Below are 20,545 nucleotides of genomic sequence, written 5' to 3'. Positions count from 1 at the left end.
CTGGTACACACAACATGTAAAGGCCCGAAAATTTGTGCTTGAAAATTTGCGGAAAAATTTGAAAATTTTCTCTTTAAATAAATAAAAGACCTCATTTATGATTAAATTGATAAATAAAGTTTAATGTTCAAAATGGCAGCGGAAGTATTTAATGTTTGCAAAATAACCGTAAAAAAAATATAATCCAACGACAGATAAAAATATTTGATCATAAAATAATAAATGCTGAAAAATGAGGTCCTCGGGTTCCACTACTGCTGACTTGAGCTGGCTCACTGGTCCCCGCCCTCGGTCCTGACATCATCAGTACCTACAACAATCAAGTCTAGTGAGTCTAAAGACTCAGCATACATATATCTTAAATAACGAGTAAATAATATAGTAAAATTTGCATGGGATAAAAATATCATGTAATGAGGCATAACGTGAAAACAGCTTATCATGAGTTGTAAAGGCCCGAAAATTTGTGCTTGAAAATTTGAAAATTTTCTCTTCAAATAAATAAAAGACCTCATTCATGATTAAATTGATAAATAAAGTTTAATGTTCAAAATGGCAGCGGAAGTATTTAATTTTTGCCAAATAACCGTAAAAAAAATATAATCCAACGACAGATAAAAATATTTGATCATAAAGTAATAAATGCTGAAAAATGAGGTAATCGGGTTCCACTACTGCTGACTCGAGCTGGCTCACTGGTCCCCGCCCTCGGTCCTGACATCATCAGTACCTACAACAATCAAGTCTAGTGAGTCTAAAGACTCAGCATGCATATATCTTAAATAACGAGTAAATAATATAGTAAAATTTACATGGGATAAAAAAAATATCATGTCATGAGGCATAACGTGAAAATTGCTTATCATGAGCTGTAAAGGCCCGAAAATTTGTGCTTGAAAATTTACGGAAAAACTTGAAAATTTTCTCTTTAAATAAATAAAAGATCTCATTCATGTTTAAATTGATAAATAAAGTTTAATGTTCAAAATGGCAGCGGAAGTATTTAATGTTTGCTAAATAACCATAAAAAAATATAATCCAACGACTGATAAAAATATTTGATCATAAAGTAATAAATGCTGAAAAATGAGGTCCTCGGGTTCCACAACTGCTGACTCGAGCTGGCTCATTGGTCCCCGCCCTCGGTCCTGACATCATCAGTATCTACAACAATCAAGTCTAGTGAAACTAAAGACTCAGCATGCATATATCTTAAATAATGAGTAAATAATATAGTAAAATTTTCATGGGATAAAAATATCATGTCATGAGGCATAACGTGAAAATAGCTTATCATGAGCAATTATAATACTTGCATAACTGAACTGAAAATATCATGGTAAAAATGTTTGCTCCTTGGAGCCTGTACTGAAATAACTTGTAATAATTTTCTTGGTGAGATTATGGTCTACGCAAGTGGTCCCTGAACTGAACTGACCGGTAACTGGCGACCGGGCCGGTAACTGGCGATCGGGGGAAACATATCGGTAACTGGCGACCGGGTGAAATAATAATCCCAGGATATTAAAGTGACCCCAAACAATATCGCATAAATCTCAAAATGAATATTTTTGCACATGATATAATTAAATAAAATCATTAAATATGATCAATTTCGATCTTCTTGCATTAAAATCATGTACTTGCGATATTTAAAAATACCTATATGGCTTGATTGTAGAGTGAAAGAAGATATAAACATGCCTTGGTTTGTTTTGACAGAAAACAAACGAAATAACGACGCGGCGCGGCGGAGACGGAGTGCTCTTCACTTTCACTTTTTCTCTCTTAATTCCTTTAGACCAAACATGCACCATAATTATTATAATAGCGTAAAAAAAATCGTAATCGTGATGCATAAACATTTAAAAATATCATGATTTGTGCTCAGGGCACTGCCAAGACCAAAATCTCATCCCGGGTGTAAAATGACCATTTTGCTCCTTGAAAAACCAAAATGATCGTTTTGTCCCTAGACGTAAAATTTCATTTCTTTGACATTTTCTTAATTACATTGACTCTAACATGTCCCAAATAATTATTTAAGCCTACATAAACTTTTCCATATTTTTATTTGGCTTAAATCTATGACTTTTAAATTAATCTTTAAATATAACATATTACGACGTTTTAATCTCGAATTAAACCAAACCTTTGCATAAAATTTCCCAAATAAAAAAAAATTACACTTCTAATAATTATTTGAGCTTTAATATAATTTTTCATAATTTTATCAAGCTTAAATCTAGGCGTTTCAATTAATTCTTTAATTAACCTTTCATGAGGCGACTAAATCCCAGATAAATCTAAAACTCATTATTTTGATCCGAAACTTACCAAACTCCTTAAAATATCCCAAAACATTTTTAAAGGCATTCCTAGACGTAAATTCCAGCCTAAAGCTAAATTTAACCGATTCATTTTAAAACTTGGACCGGTGTCCCGATTCTAATCCGAATCGACTCGAAACACGACCAAATTTTTCCCATCTTTTTAACACTCCTTAAAACCACTATAAAGCTCCTAAAACTTTCACCTCAGCACCTTAAACTCACGGCTGATAACCCACGCTTACAGCTCCATGCACTAACACACCCCACCCGATCGCTACCCCAAGAAGAGAACCAACCCATGGCTGTTCACACGATCGCCTACAGCTCCATGCCTAGCTATGTTCGGGCCATCCAAGGCCACGTCTAAGACCCACCAGAGTTTGATCCGAGGGTTAGGAGCAGCCCTTGCACCACATCATACTTCTAAACTCTCGGCATTACCAACCTCGAAGCACAACAAGAAAAGAAAAACGAGACCAGCGCTCGGTTCCTCCCCGATGGCAGCTCCTACGTAACACCAGCCCCTTGACAGCATAAATCCCAACATATTATGTCCCTAAACAACAAAACACGCAGCCCCTTGCACATCATAAAACAAAACATGAGTTGTTGATGGGAAAAAATGACGAAATGCAACCCAAATCGTTCGATCTCCATGCATGGTGTTGGATCGAGATTTTTACACACAAAGAAACATCTAACAGCATGTATACAGCGTATGTGATGCAAAAACGAAAGTACAATGCGTGCCTTAGATGAATTCCACACAAGAACGGCGAAGAGATGGGCAACGGGGAAGCGCCAGAGAATTTTGTTGCAAGAAAAAAAATGCTAAACCGAAGGCCCTTGTTGCTGAAAGCTCTGAAAACGAGAGGGGAAGGAGAGGGGAGGTGGTGTCAGCTGATATAATTATAAGGTTTAGGTTATTGTAGTTTAGGTGATATATTATATAGTTAAATAATAGGTAATGGGCCTAAATTGTTTAATTAAAGATTAAAAAGATAATTAAGTCCTATAAACTAAAAAATAGGCCCATTAAGCCCAAACTAACTGCCGAAAAATATTTTGTGTTGAAACGATTTTGAAAATAATAGCCGAACCATTAAAAAGTCTCCCGATTCAATAAAATTTGTGTATCGTTAAAAATAAAATCATGTGAGTAAAAATACCCAAATAAAATCCCATTTTTGAGAAATACCCTTAAAAATACCTTAACTTAATTTATAAAAATAAATCGTATAATAAAATAATTTTTCTGAAAATTCTCCGGTCTCCGATCCTCGTATGCATCTAGAAATTCTAATGCATGAATTTCATGAATTAAATCATATCATGCATGAATTATGCCTAAAATGCATTAAAATAATTAAACATAAATTAATGAAATAAACATGCATTTAATGATAAAAAAACAATTAAATAAAATACCAAATAAGTTTAATAACTTGCATGCATGTCAACTTTTTAAAATATATTTACTAACATGCTAAATTACCACTTCTTAAATAAGTCTTTATTAACTTATCTCAATACTCTATCTCCAGTCCGACCTCACTTATTTAACTGAAAAGATAACAATTAAACTACTGCGTAAAATAAATAAATTTAAAGAAAAGAATTTAAATACTCATACGATAAAAATCATTTTAATTTTAAATACTAGAATTATGCATGGCTTATATGCAGTCCAATTTACGGGTTCTACAATTCTTCCCCCCTTAAAAGAAATTTCGTCCTCGAAATTCGCTTATCCTTGATAAACAAAAAGTTTAGACTCTTAATTCTAGAATCCTAATAATCCACGCTTCCATTGCGCTACTCTGAATAGATAAATATTACTGTCCTTACATCTTCTCAATCCTAAATAAATTTGTCTACCAAAGTCTTCGTTTTTGAATCGCAACTTAAAACAACTTATGGTGACTTAGTTCTATTCAACTATAGCCCCGAATTTTGACTTATCTCGCAGTTTCTCATACTAGAGATGGATGTCTAAACTTATCGCACCTTAGTTTTCTTATACTATACTCGTAATATTCATCGACTTATTATATTAGCATTTATGCAGTTCGACTTAAGAAACCTTTGTACCAAAATTTACTGATCGACTACTATTCTCAGTAGAACTCTTAAAGGTTACACCTTATTTCAACCTCATAGTAGTATTAGCCTAAAATCCTTGAATCGAATCTTTATCTTACGGCACTAAACTTATGTAACTTATTATTTACAAGTGCATCCCGGGTGTGAAATCGTTGTAAATCTTAAACCTCGAATAACGTTAATCCATAAAAACTCAATTATACGACATCGACCTTCTACCTTAATAACAACACTTCTAGCATCAATTACCTGTTTAAACTATCATCTTCCCAATTACAATCTAGTTGAGGCCTATGACTCCGGACTTCCTCATTGGAACAAGTGTCGCATTCTTATGTATCCTTAATGGTTACTTAATTCTAGCATATAAACTTAATAAGTTAGCCCATGGTAGCATTAGACTAACTTTAATAAATCAATTTCACTTATAACCCATAGAATTCTAGAATCCTCATATCAAGCTTTTAGATTTCTTACTTGATAAAAAAAAATCTTAATATTCATCAATTGATAACTTATATTGAAAACAACTAATTCTCTTTTGTTTGTATTTAACCCAAGATTTTCGTACGAACGAATATCCCATAAATTCGAAATTCAACTTACCTAATCCAAATAGCTTTGAATAGAATAATTCCAATGACTTCCAAAAATTTTCAAGACAAGGTGTTCACCTCACCTCTTACGTGCGTCTACCAATTAAACTAACCATCATCGTACCCAACTTTCCTAAAATAAATTTAAATTCTCACAAGGTATAATCTTAACTGTTAAGATCATGACTAAAACTTGTGACACATCTGTGGGGACCCGGACGCTAATTCGTTCCTTAATCGTTTTTAAGAATAATTCAAACAATTATAATAAACAGGGTCTAATTTTTTTTTTTAAAATACAAAGCGGAAACGTAATGTAATTTACTTCAATTACATATTAAACATAAACATACAAATCTTGTGTTATCTACAAGAATTCAACTAGGTTCAACTATATCTCAGTGCTGAATCCTAAGTTGTTTGAAAGCACGGATCTCCACGCTATCTAGTCCAGCCTCGTTCTCTTCTTGACCCTGATCCTATCCCACCTGCTGCAATGCACACATACAAACAAGACAACAGCCGGATAACTCCGGTAAGAATTATATTCCCAGTATAAATCAACGAAACATGCAACCATATAAATAATCTAAAGCATGTAACAGACATTCATAACATGTATCCAAATCAAAACATAATTCATATCAAGAATAAATTCTATTCTAAACATGTACCATCATCAGGAACATAAATCAATATAAACTGTTAATTAGACTCGTGACTCCACGACTCAGACTAGACTCAATCCTAGACTAGGGATCCCGGTTTCCAGATGTGGCATTCCTATATCGCCCAATAGTAATAGAAAAGACTCCAGTTATATCCAAGTCGATATAACCAGACATCCAGTGTCATGACATATCCGTCATAGACTGTGGTCTATCGCCAATACACTATCTTGTGACATCGTGCAATGTACCTGTGGTTACCCCGTCACTATCAAGTACCTCTGTCACAAGATTACTCGTCTAATGCATGCTTCTATAAATCCATAGAACAAGCATTTAATCAAATCATTAAACATAATGATAAACAATTAATAAGTATGTGATTTAGGGAAACTCAAGTACATCCTACTTGAGTCGATGTTCCAATACCACATTGACTTATACCTTGCGTTTGTAGTCTCGGTCTAAAGAAATCGAAGTTCTGAACTCAAGACTGTCTCTGTAAATCTGAAACGATATATCAAGAATCATAATATCAATATTCTATTCCCAATTCAACACTGAATCTGGTCAATCTGAATTTAATTCAAAATCAACAGCAAAGCGGAACAATCTCGATATCCCCGTCAATACAATATCAACAGATATCAATTACAAATCATAACTCATACCCGCTACAATCTGTAATCAATCAATAATCCAAATCTGACCAATCTCAATCAATATAATCAGAAAATCATAACAATTTCATAATCAATCTGTTCTTCGATCTGACTTCGATTCTACGATGTCTAGTATATCAAGAACACTATATAATGATCAAATAATAATTCCTCCAATATCATAATTTCAAATGATAACAGAACTCAATAAAACTTATGTCCAGTTGTAGCTGTCGACGAGAGGAGTACGGTACTGTGTCCGGATCGAAAATCGGATAGACGGATCTTTAAAAATCACAATTTAAAAGTTACGAAGCAATTTGAGAATTCTTCATACTCTTCCCTCGATTTCTTGGCCAACATGTGAAGGAAAATGTTAATTTTATATATATAACTCATGCATGGTGTGACAAGTGTCACTCAAGTGCTAATTGCACTTTATCCCCTCAACTTTTCACTATTTGCAAATCGGCCCCCGCTTAATCTTTTAATTCAATTTCAATCCTAATTAATTACAAAAAATCATGGAATTTAATTCATTATTCCAAGATTCGTAAATTAAATAATCTCGGATTAAAGTGATATAATCTCGGGCCTTACAATTCTCTCCCTCTGAGACATAATTTCGTCCTCGAAATCATAGGCAATCCAATCAGATAAAGAAGAAATGTATATTCAAATTGATCAGAATACCCGTATCGGTGAATAAACCCTGGACATGGCTACCTCATATCAGACTCTGTCTTCCAAGTAGCATTTTTCAATATCCTGAAGATTTTACTGTAATTTCAACAACGGAATAGTCTTCATTCATAGATATTATTCGTTCTTGGAGTTCTTGTTTTCAATCTGAAATCATAATAAATCGAGATGAATAGTATCGTAATACTATTCAAAATAACTCTAGTAAAATCAATTTCCAAATATTGGCTATACAACATCCGTATATACCAACCAACAGCTCATAATCGTCAATACCATCATCTGCTATCAATCTGTTCCATTTCAGGTACCACCGAGATAAAATCCCCATACGAAGAAAATATGCAGTCTTCACTGTACAAGACCTCGAATAATACTATTTCACTACTCCTCTGATAATTATTGTTAGACGATAATTTACAATTGACAATAGATCATGTCAACTAGTGCTAAAATCCAGCACTATAGTTCCTGGATATCTCCCAGTATTAAGATAGTCCGCTCCAACTATCCTTCAATCTATAAACCATAGATAAAAAATCATGTTATACATCCTGCCAAAAGTTTAAAATCCACCAAAATCACGGTATGATATAATCAACTCTGGCATTCAGTACAATCTGACCCCTTTTCTGACATACCTCTCAGTCATCTGATACTGTCTGTACATCTTCCTGTACAAAATAATATATATCCAGTTTTTGAGCAATCTATCAATCATAATCAGATCACATCACAATCGTGAAAATACTGCGATAATTCCATCACAAAATCCATAGAAATGTACTCCCATTTCTATTCAGGAATCGATAATCTGTATAACCAATCTCCTGGTTTCTATCTTCATGTCTTCATCTGTCAACGATTTAGACATTTCAATACAAATTCTGACATAACTGATTTCATTTGTTTATATCAAAACTGTCCATTCGAATTATCACACATTTCCTGTTCCCAGAATAATACTGAATCTACTACTGTGTGCATCTGACAATACCTGTCATTTCAAATTTGAAATATCTGACACGAACAAATCAGCTAATTATATAAAATAAATCATTACCTACCTGATATTCTGATTGACACACTGTTCTGACTATCGATAATCAAGTTCTGAACAGTCTGATCAAACTTCTGAACTGCTGTAATTTTTCAAAATCAGCTCTGAGTCGGCTTGAACTGTATATAATCCCGACGATTCATACCAATCGGTATCACATACGGATTCAGAATAACAGCAATATCGGATCAGATTCAAAATACCAATCATTTACACTGATCTAGTAAACTCATAAAACACAATTTCTGACATTCTAAAGTTCTTCCATTTGGAATGTCGTTTTCAGCCACTGATCACAATCTTAACTGTGCTACAATCAATCATACGCTGCGAATATATCAAAATATCATAGATAACCCGAGCATAAAGTCATCAGAGCACTTCTGAAAACAAGATTTATCAACCCATAACTGAACTGATAAATAGAACTGAAATATTTTATCGAAAATCCCCCAATCAGATGTAATTCTAATTCTCGAGTAGTAAATCTTCTGACTGACATTTCAATTCTTTCAATTCAATCCCTATCATTCGGTACAAAATTCTGAAAAGAATAACAGTACCTGATATCGAGTCAAGGCTGACATAAATCTCCCTGGCTAGAATCAAATCCCCGGAATCTAATCTGACGACTTTAGCAATGCTTATGTCACTAGCAATTCAGTCAACAATAAATTTCATCTCAGTAAATCCACTGAATACGTAAGGAATTACTCTATTCCTTTCGATAATCCTTGAGTCATAAATAATATGGATATCAAAGGAGTTTTACATCCACAATCCTTATCGCATATTATTTATTATTCGGCCATTTCAGGTCCGAATCTTACTATTTCCTGGCAAGAATCTACAATAATTCTGTACTTGCTAACACATCAATATCAGTAATGTGGTCAGAATCAGACAAAACAAGTATCACCTAATATAACTCAATTTTATTCTCATTTTATTGCAGTATCTGGTATTCACAGAATTCACTGATAACAATCTTTCCTCCAAGAGATAAAGAACTCAATACTACAGTACACACATACCCAACAGAATAAAGCATTTATCAATGCAATTCATACAAAATCATGTATAGGATGTATGAGTATTTCACAATACATACTCAAAATAATCATAAGAGAACAGTTACATGTTGCTATCCCATCAAGTGCATCCTAGGTCTGTCTCCTGGTCCTTACAACCAGATGATTCTGCTCCATGAGATCTCCGGGAGCTTTTCTGTGGACAAACTCTAGCAAAATGTCCCTGTTGTTTACAGAAATTGCATCTACTAGTCACTCCATGGCATTGCTCTGTGAGATGTTTTCCTCCACAGATTCTACAATAAGTCCCCGTATAACTCGGGCTAGAACTGCTGGAGCTAGATGAACCGCTCCCTAACTTCTTGAACTGCTTCTATTGAACTTTCAACTGCTCTTTCTTTCCACCACTGCTGCTGCCAATCTCGACTCCGGAAGGCAGTTGTTGTGGTATAGGTGTTGGAAGAACATATGAAGTTTCCTTTTGTCTCATCAAGACGGTTTCTGCTCTTCTGGATCGATTCAGAGTATCGGTAAAGTTACTCGGTTGTTTCACATTCACCAATGTGCGTATCTCCGGATTCAATCCCTGGATAAACTGATCAGATACAGTTGTATCATTTCTACCCACTTAAGGAGCAAAATTTAACAAGGTGAAGAACTGGACCAAATACTCATCGATCTTCAACTGACCCTGTCTCAGATTTGCAAACTTTGCACTTTCGTCCTCTCTATATGATAGAGGTACAAATCTTTGATAAAATTCGACTTTGAAAATTTTCCACGTAATCATGGAACCACGCTGTGCTATGGCTTCCCTAGTTACCAGCCACCAACTCCTAACGGCTTCCCTTAGTTGATTCCCAACCAGTTTAACTCTCTGTTCATCTGTACAACCAAGTAAATCGAACAGTATTTCTATGTCATCAAACCAGTTCTCACAATCTTCAGACGTCTCGGTACCACTCAGAATCGGCGGCTGAAATAACTGAAATTCTTTCAACTGTATTTCCATCTGAGTTTCTGACACATCCATCTGTTCAGTCGAAGTACTACCTCGTTCTGGAATTCTTCTAGGACGAATATCTGATAGTCACAAGCATTAGTAGTAACAGGAGACAAGTCCATCTCAATCTCAATGCTGATCAGCTTACCTCTGATCAAGAATTGGTTCTGATCCAGTTTCAAATAATACATATTACCAAATCAACTCAGATATTCAGGTAACATGTAGCTTAATATACAGTAAAAACATACTGAAATCTTAGCATATACAATGTAATTTCAACATTATATCAATCACATGCTAACAATCACATGCAAGGAAAGAAAATTCATTCTACCCCGCTCACTCTTCTCTATCTCAATCTAAGGAACCTGCTGTTCTAGGACCTAATGCTCTGATACCACCTGTTGTGGGGGCCCGGACGCTAATTCGTTCCTTAATCGTCTTTAAGAATAATTCAAACAATTATAATAAACATGGTCTCATTTTTTTTTTTTAAAATACAAAGCGGAAACGTTATGTAATTTACTTCAATTACATATTAAACATAAACATACAAATCTTGTGTTATCTACAAGAATTCAACTAGGTTCAACTATATCTTAGTGCTGAATCCTAAGTTGTTTCAAAGCCCGGATCTCCACGCTATCTAGTCCAGCCTCGTTCTCTTCTTGACCCTGATCCTATCCCACCTATTGCAATGCACACATACAAACAAGACAACAGCCGGATAACTCCGGTGAGAATTATATTCTCAGTATAAATCAACGAAACATGCAACCATATAAATAATCTAAAGCATGTAACAGACATTCATAACATGTATCCAAATCAGAACATAATTCATATCAAGAATAAATTCTATTCTAAACATGTACCATCATCAGGAACATAAATCAATATAAACTGTTAATTAGACTCGTGACTCCACGACTCAGACTAGACTCAATCCTAGCCTAGGGATCCTGATTTCCAGAAGTGGCATTCCTATATCGACCAACAGTAATAGAAAAGACTCCAGTTCTATCCAAGTCGATATAACCAGACATCCAATGTCCTGACATATCCGTCATAGACTGTGGTCTATCGCCCATACACTATCTTGTGACATCGTGCAATGTACCTGTGGTTACCCCGCTACTATCAGGTACCTCTGTCACAAGATTACTCGTCTAATGCATGCTTCTATAAATCCATAGAACAAGCATTTAATCAAATCATCAAACATAATGATAAACAATTAATAAGTATGCGATTTAGAGAAACTCAAGTACATCCTACTTGAGTTGATGTCCCAATACCACATTGACTTATACCTTTCGTTTGTAGTCTCGGTCTAAAGAAATCGAAGTTCTGAACTCAAGACTGTCTCTGTAAATCTGAAACGATATATCAAGAATCATAATATCAATATTCTATTCCCAATTCAACACTGAATCTGGTCAATCTGAATTTAATTCAAAATCAACAGCATAGCGGAACAATCTCGATATCCCCGTCAATACAATATCAACAGATATCAATTACAAATCATAACTCATACCCGCTACAATCTGTAATCAATCAATAATCCAAATATGACCAATCTCAATCAATATAATCAGAAAATCATAACAATTTCATAATCAATCTGTTCTTCGATCTGACTTCGATTCTACGATGTCTAGTATATCAAGAACACTATATAATGATCAAATAATAATTCCTCAAATATCATAATTTCAAATGATAACAGAACTCAATAAAACTTACGTCCAGTTGTAGCTGTCGACGAGAGGAGTACGGTACTGTGTCCGGATCGAAAATCATATAGACGGATCTTTAAAAATCACAATTTAAAAGTTACGAAGCAATTTGAGAATTCCTCATACTCTTCCCTTGATTTCTTGGCCAACATGTGAAGGAAAATGTAAATTTTATATATATAACTCATGCATGGTGTGACAAGTGTCACTCAAGTGCTAATTGCACTTTAGCCCCTCAACTTTTCACTATTTGCAAATCGGCCCCCGCTCAATTTTTTAATTCAATTTCAATCCTAATTAATTACAAAAAATCATGGAATTTAATTCATTATTTCAAGATTCGTAAATTAAATAATCTCTGATTAAAGTGATATAATCTCGGGCCTTACAACATCAAAGTCATGTTCCCAAAAATTTACTAACTCAATGTTTATCCTTATAACTTAACTAACCAATCAAATTTACCTTAAATCGTCATCACTTTAAATTCTTAATTTGCCACAACATTATTTCACTAACGCTTAAATTTTCACGCCTAATATTGATTCATCCTACAATGTCCTTGGTTACCATTCATTATAACATTATAACCCAAATATCTAAATATTCTATATTTCCTTCGAGCCTAAATAACCGAAAATTCCTACCATTTAAATCGTTCAATTCTCACTTACTACTAAATAAGTTCTCAAATTACCTAAAATTGTAAAATTAATTCTTATTTTCCTCGAATATCATCCAAATTTTTTTCCAAATCTCGAAAATTCCATAATTACCCATGAGTCCTCAGTATTCCCAATTTCATTTTATAGATTTCCCGTATCATAAGGTTCAATAGTCTTAAGTTTATTAAACCCAAAATTAATTCCCATAACACGTCGTACACTTCTATAAATACTTAAAATCCCAAGCGTTCCTCAAAAGTTCGCATTAAATCCTTAAAATTTTGAAACTTGCAATATGGCCCTTACAGTTCTCCAAATTTACATTTTGGCCCTAAAACTCTTCGAAATTTGCATCATTGTCCCCATAAAATTTTTCCATCTTTACCTCATTAAACTTTTAAATTCTCGAACTCAAAATTAAATTCCAAAATTTAGTAAATTCAAAAATAGTCCCTTAGAATTTTGTTTTGCACTTAGGTCCTCAAATTATTAGTTATTACAATTAGGTCCTTAAAATTCTCAATTCCTGCAATTCAATTCTTAAATCCAACTATGTAGAGCATGCATCCTAAATAAATTCTCATAATTAATCTTACATTTCCAAAGATACTTAAAATCCTCAAATTGTACATTTATAATCTTAAAGATTGTCGTAGTCTTCGAATCGCTATTGCTTATATGAAATCCTCAAAAATTTACTCGACTAGCAACCAAGAACCATTAATAATTTCTTAGAAATTCTACAAGTCTCAAAAGCATTCATAATTTTTAAGTTTAACTTATGGCCCATAAGTAGAACATCAGTACTACTAACCCAAAAATTAATATAGTCAAATAATTTACGACCTCTCCTAATGCCCAATAGCAAAATTCTTATTTATGTCCGGTGGGGGTGGAGGTGCATTTCCCTCCTGCCTCTGATGCTCTTCGTCCTCATGACGGCGCTCATAATCCCTCGCGCGCTCAACAAGGCGTCTAGGAGGCATATTGTTCCATACATATAACCCAAACGTAACCAACATGCATAATTCCCTAATTTCTTTAAATTTAAGTAAATACTGAATAATAAAATCTGAACGTAAAATATTTCATGAAATCATGCTGTTAAAATAATTCATGCTTTAAATAAAATGCGTAAATGTAAAACTTACAGACCGAAGACGTGACTTCGTGAGCTTCTCATGGTCAGTAGTATTGTAACCCTATACAAGAACATAGGCTCTGATACCAACTGTAAAGGCCCGAAAATTTGCGGAAAAATTTGAAAATTTTCTCTTTAAATAAATAAAAGACCTCATTCATGATTAAATTGATAAATAAAGTTTAATGTTCAAAATGGCAGCGGAAGTATTTAATGTTTGCAAAATAACCGTAAAAAAAATATAATCCAAAGACAGATAAAAATATTTGATCATAAGGTAATAAATGCTGAAAAATGAGGTCCTCGGGTTCCACTACTGTTGACTCGAGCTGGCTCAATGGTCCTCGCCCTCGGTCCTGACATCATCAGTACCTACAACAATCAAGTCGAGTGAGTCTAAAGACTCAGCATGCATATATCTTAAATAACGAGTAAATAATATAGTAAAATTTGCATGGGATAAAAATATCATGTCATGAGGCATAACGTGAAAATAGCTTATCATGAGTAATTATAATACGTGCATAACTGAACTGAAAATATCATGGTAAAAATGTTTGCTCCTTGGAGCCCAGTACTGAAATAACTTGTAATAATTTTCTTGGTGAGATTATGGTCTACGCAAGTGGTCCCTGAACTGAACTGACCGGTAACTGATGATCGGGAACTGAACTGACCGGTAACTGGCGATCGGGTGAAATAATAATCTCAGGATAGTAAAGTGACCCCAAACAATATCGCATAAATCTCAAAATGAATATTTTTGCACGTGATATAATTAAATAACATCATTAAATATGAACAATTTCGATCTTGTTGCATTAAAATCATGTACTTGCGATATTTAAAAATACCTATATGGCTTGATTGAAGAGTGAAAGAAGATATAAACATGCCTTGGTTTGTTTTGACAGAAAACAAACGAAATAACAACGCGGCGCGGCGGAGACGGAGTGCTCTTCACTTTCACTTTTTCTCTCTTAATTCCTTTAAACCAAACATGCACCATAATTATTATAATAGCGTAAAAAAATCGTAATCGTGATGCATGAACATTTAAAAATATCATGATTTGTGCTCAGGGCGCTGCCAGGACCAAAATCTCACCCCGGGTGCAAAATGACCATTTTGCCCCTAGAAAACCCAAAATGACCGTTTTGTCCCTAGACGTAAAATTTCACTTCTTTGACATTTTCCTAATTCCATTGACTCTAACATGTCCCAAATAATTATTTAAGCCTACATAAACTTTTCCATATTTTTATTTGGCTTAAATCTATGACTTTTAAATTAATCTTTAAATATAACATATTACGACGTTTTAATCTCGAATTAAACCAAACCTTAGCATAAAATTTCCCAAATAAAAAAAAATAATTACACTTATAATAATTATTTGAGCTTAAATATAATTTTCCATAATTTTATTAAGCTTAAATCTAGGCGTTTCAATTAATTCTTTAATTAACCTTTCGTGAGGCGACTAAATCCCAGATAAATCTAAAACTCATTATTTTGATCCGAAACTTACCAAACTCCTTAAAATATCCCAAAACATTTTTAAAGGCATTCCTAGACGTAAATTCCAGCCTAAAGCTAAATTTAACCGATTCATTTTAAAACTTGGACCGGTGTCCCGATTCTAATCCGAATCGACTCGAAACACGACCAAATTTTTCCCATCTTTTTAACACTCCTTAAAACCACTATAAAGCTCCTAAAACTTTCACCTCAGCACCTTAAACTCACGGCTGATAATCCAGCATATCCTTGGACTCTAATCCCCCTCCCCCAACAAGACACGTACACCCTTACTCACCCCTCTACATTTTTGTGCTAGCCCTTCTCCACCGAAAACAGCCCTCAACCAATCACATTTCGGCTAATCTAGGCTCTCCTGGACTAAAATAACGTAACCCTCGCTTACATCTCCATGCACTAACACACCCCACCCGATCGGTACCCCACGAAGAGAACCAACCCACGGCTGTTCACACGATCGCCTACAGCTCCACGCCTAGCTATGTTCGGGCCATCCAAGGCCACGTCTCAGACCCACCAGAGTCTGATCCGAGGGTTAGGAGCAGCCCTTGCCCCACAGCATACTTCTAAACTCTCGGCATTACCATCCTCGAAGCACAACAAGAATAGAAAAACGAGACCAGCGCTCGGTTCCTCCCCGATGGCAGCTCCTACGTAACACCAGCCCCTTGACAGCATAAATCCCAACATATTATGTCCCTAAACAACCAAACACGCAGCCCCTTGCACATCATAAAACAAAACATGAGTTATTGATCGGAAAAAATGAAGAAATGCAACCCAAATTGTTCGATCTCCATGCATGGTGTTGGATCGAGATTTTTACACACAAAGAAACATCTAACAGCATGTATACAGCGTATGTGATGCAAAAACGAAAGTACAATGCGTGCCTTAGATGAATTCCACACAAGAACGGCGAAGAGATGGACAACGGGGGAAGCGCCGGAGAATTTTGTTGCAAGAAAAAAACTGCTAAATCGATGGCCCTTGTTGCTGAAAGCTCTGAAAACGAGAGGGGAAGGAGAGGGGAGGTGGTGTCGGCTGATATAATTATTAGGTTTAGGTTAATTGTAGTTTAGGTGATATATTATATAGTTAAATAATAGGTATTGGGCCTAAATTGTTTAATTAAAGATTAAAAAAATAATTAAGTCCTATAAACTCAAAAGTAGGCCCATTAAGCCCAAACTCACTCCCGAAAAATATTTCGTGTTGAAACGATTTTGAAAATAAAGCCGAACCATTAAAAAGTCTCCTGATTCAATAAAATTTGTGTACCATTAAAAATAAAGTCCTGCGAGTAAAAATACCCTTAAAAATATCTTAACTTAATTTATAAAAATAAATCGATAATAAAATAATTTTCCTGAAAATTCTCCGGTCTCCGATCCTCGTTTGAACCTGAAATGCATCTTGAAATTCTAATGCATGAATTTCATGAATTAAATCCTATCATGCATGAATTATGCCTAAAAAGCATAAAAATAATTAAACATAAATTAATGAAATAAACATGCATTTAATGATAAAAAACAATTAAAAAAATACCAAAGAAGTTTAATTACTTGCATGCATGCCAACTTTTTAAAATATATTTACTAACATGCTAAATTACCACTTCTTAAATAAGTCTTTATTAACTTATCTCAATACTCCATCTCCAGTCCGGCCTCACTTATTTAACTGAAAAAATAACAATTAAACTACTGCGTAAAATAAATAAATTTAAAGAAAAGAATTTAAATACTAATACGATAAAAATCATTTTAATTTTAAATACTAGAATTATGCATGGCATACGCAGTCCAATTTACGGGTTCTACACAACAAATCATCAATTGAGTGAACCGGAAATATACGTCAAAATATTTCAAAATGGGCAATAAAGAAATTAATGGCCCCAAAAAATAATCACACTTACGGCTGAGCGCGCTCCTTGTGAGCTTTTCTTGGAATTGCATTCCTTAAAGACGACATCTTTATGCTAGCAAAAAAAATTCACAGAACTTTAAAATCAATTTACGCACTTCAGAAAGACAAAAACCACTACAGAAAACATAAAGGGCTAACAAAAATCTTGAGTTAAAATAATTTGACCGTGAAACAGCAAAGATTATCGGTACAAAAAAAAACAACGGATTTCTTTCGTATTTACACCAAATTCAAAATAATTATTAAGCACGAAAGACTCGCCTATGGAAAGCGGTGAAGGCTTAGGGTTTAAAGGAGACACCAACGCAGAGAATCTTGATATGATGAAAAGTATTTTATATTGTGGCAAAAAAATTATTCTAAATTAACTAAAATTCAATCATGCAAATTGGCTTCCGGATTGAGTGCAAAAACTTATGTGAGACGATAACACGAATCTTATTTTGTGAGATAGATCTTTTATTTGGATCTTCTATAAAAAAATATTACATTTTATGCTAAGAGTATTATTTTTTATTGTTAATATCGGTAGGGTTGACCCGTCTCACAGATAAAGATTCGTGAGACCGCCTCACAAGATACCTACTCCTGATTGAGTATACAAATACACACACAACACACAAAATTATGATATCACAGAAATAAAAAAACAAAATCTTGATATTATATTAAAAAATTTAGAAATAATTTTTATATGATTTTCTTATAATTAACTAGAATAATTACTTAAATATGATAGTATTTTATTATTTCAAATTTATGAAATTGTTAGAGATGATATCATATTTTAAAAGATTAATTTGGTTTATAAACATAAAGAAATATTTATTAGCAATAATTATAGACGAACCACAAATTTTATAAAAATAGGCTTTGGCGATATTTTTTATTAAACAAAATAAAATATTTTATCATTTGTTTGAGCTGATTTTTGTTACATAAAAATTAGATAATGACATTAAATTTAATTACTTCAGGTCTCTTAATGTTTAATAATACTAATATCATTGTGCATGCAATTATTTGATTAGAGTTTCATTAATTTTTAGATTAAACTATGAAGATTGATATTGAAAATATTAATGATTCTTTTGTTATAGTTTGGAATTATTATTTAGATAATGAAAAGGGTAAGGCGATGGTTTTAACGACGGTTTCGCGATCCGGCTGCGTCGCATTCTAGAAGCGACGGTTTTTAAACTCCCGTCGCTTATAGCGACGGTTCTTTGGAAGAAGACCGTCGCTATTTTTGCGACGGTTTTAAGAAACCATCGTTAATATTAAGCGACGGTTTATACTAAACTGTCGTTAATATTAGCGACGGTTTTAAAAACCCGTCGCTATATTTAGCGACGGTTTCGTAAAATCCGTCCCTATATTTAGCTTGAAACGTCGCTATATAGCGACGGTTTTATGAAAACCGTAGCTTATCAAATTAAGCGACGGTTTATTTAAATTGTGGCTCTATAGCGACTGTTTTTGATAATACCCGTCGTCTTTAAAATTAAGCGACGGTTGATTGAAAACGGTCGCTAACATAGCGACAGTAGAATACAAGACCGTCGCACATGGGCGACGGTTTGTGGAATTGTCGCAATATTAGCGACGGTTGATGAAAAACCGTCGCTACCATCGCTATATAGCGACGGTTTTATTTAAACCGTCGCTACGCCTTCCGTTTTTTTCTAGTGAACCGCGCTATGAATGACAGTTGTAAGTTTATCCACTCTCAAATCCAAATCACGTTCTAATAACTTTCACTACTCTATTCTTCAATTCTAAAGCCATCAATCTTTGTTCATGAAGTAACAATCAATATCTCATCCAATAATCGGACAACATAAATCTTCAATGGCTTATAAAAAAACATGGTCTGAATCTCTTTCAGCCGATACAAGATCATTTTCCACGAACTTAGGAATCTCTTTATTCGTGTTTAATAGTAATTCTTGAACTTCCTTATCAAACCCATTAAAGTAAACATTGATCAACATCGAACTCAAGGCAGATTCTTGAGGCAGACCCCTGCCTCAACAAACCCCACCCAATTCAATGTTGACTATCTTACATTCAAGCAACCTTTTTATCAAATCTAGAAATGCCTTATCTTCAATTTTCTCACCCAGTATCAAAAACAACTTATCAATATGGCCAGAACTAAATAATTTACGATCAAATTTAAAAATAAATCACCAACTTGGGTTCACCACCGAGTTCTTTAAATACCAAATCGATGTGTGGCGGCTCAAGTTTCCTCGCTTGTTGATGTGATCCGGATAAAATGGATGAGCAGGGTCGGGTGCTCCACCGGGTCAAATCAAGAATTTATAGTGTTTGGGAAAATGAACAAGGTAGATGGCTTCGATCGTGACCTGCAAACAATGAAAGGAACTCGTGAATGGGCGCCGGGAGGGTGTCCGGCGTGACCACTCCGATGCTTAAGTCAGCAGGTTTGTTGAGAGAGAAGCTTAAAGCAATATGTATGAATGCTTGAGAGTGAAGAAATTTCAGACCTGTAAAATGTCAACGATACCTGCTATTTGAAGAGAAGCCAGGGTTACCTTGATGCGCGTGCTCACCTACTACTTGTACCCTCGGATGTTGACGGCCTGTCGGGTCCCTTTCTACCCGATAGCTTCGTGGGTACTTCAAGAATAAGGGACGTTGACTGCATGTCCAGTCCCTTTCTCCTCCATATTTTCGGGGATACGTTCAGGTGAAAGACGTTGACTTCCCGCCCAGTCACTTTCTTCCCTATAATCTATAAGATCCTCTGAACAAGTTACTTCGAGTATTGAGCCCTCGGCTTTAGCATGAAAGCCCGGTCCCTAGTTACCCGGTCATGCATGGAGTGCCCAGTCAAATAAAACTTCCCGGGTCATTCGAGACCCGGGCCCTTATAGGGGTATCACCACCCATCCCTAAAATAGTCGGGCTAGAGTCTCACTCGCTGTCCCGATTGGTGTGAAATAATTCACGGTGTATAATAGCATTGGAGCCTTTAAATATCCCGTAGAAGAGATGTCACGCCTGGATGATTGGTCTCCTGGACCCGAATGAATTGTTATCCAACCTCCCTGGATATTGCATTCGTTATAATGAGATACACCCACAATTAATTCCTTCTTGAAAACGCTCCACATCTCGAGAAATGGATAAATCTGACACCTCGACAGCTGTGCACGTCTTTTCACCTCCCGGCACAATTTCCAAAACTTATCTCAACCGTTCAGGCATCTTGAAGATCGACGGTCACTATTAATTCGTTCTTATTATAAATAGTGCCTTACCGATCCGCCATCATACCAGCAGAGTGTTGCTAGAAATATATAATGGCAGGTACTAGCGGTCCTAGCGTC

The 20,545-nt window shown here is 34.8% G+C and overlaps 1 protein-coding gene across 1 annotated transcript in view; it reads right to left on the bottom strand.

The window, feature by feature from the left end:
* Positions 1-17,231, bottom strand: part of LOC140803838 (probable U3 small nucleolar RNA-associated protein 11) — a 58,939-nt gene extending 41,708 nt beyond the window's left edge. Inside the window, exon 1 of the mRNA XM_073159705.1 lies at positions 17,176-17,231. Coding sequence (XP_073015806.1) covers positions 17,176-17,231 — 56 coding nt within the window. The remainder of the gene's footprint in view (positions 1-17,175) is intronic.
* Positions 17,232-20,545: the final 3,314 nt, after the last annotated feature.

This window comes from Primulina eburnea, chromosome 10 (genome assembly GCF_022965805.1).
Source record: "Primulina eburnea isolate SZY01 chromosome 10, ASM2296580v1, whole genome shotgun sequence".
NCBI lineage: Eukaryota > Viridiplantae > Streptophyta > Magnoliopsida > Lamiales > Gesneriaceae > Primulina > Primulina eburnea.
Note: the sequence above shows the minus strand (reverse complement) of the source record. Positions and strands in the feature narration are given on the sequence as shown.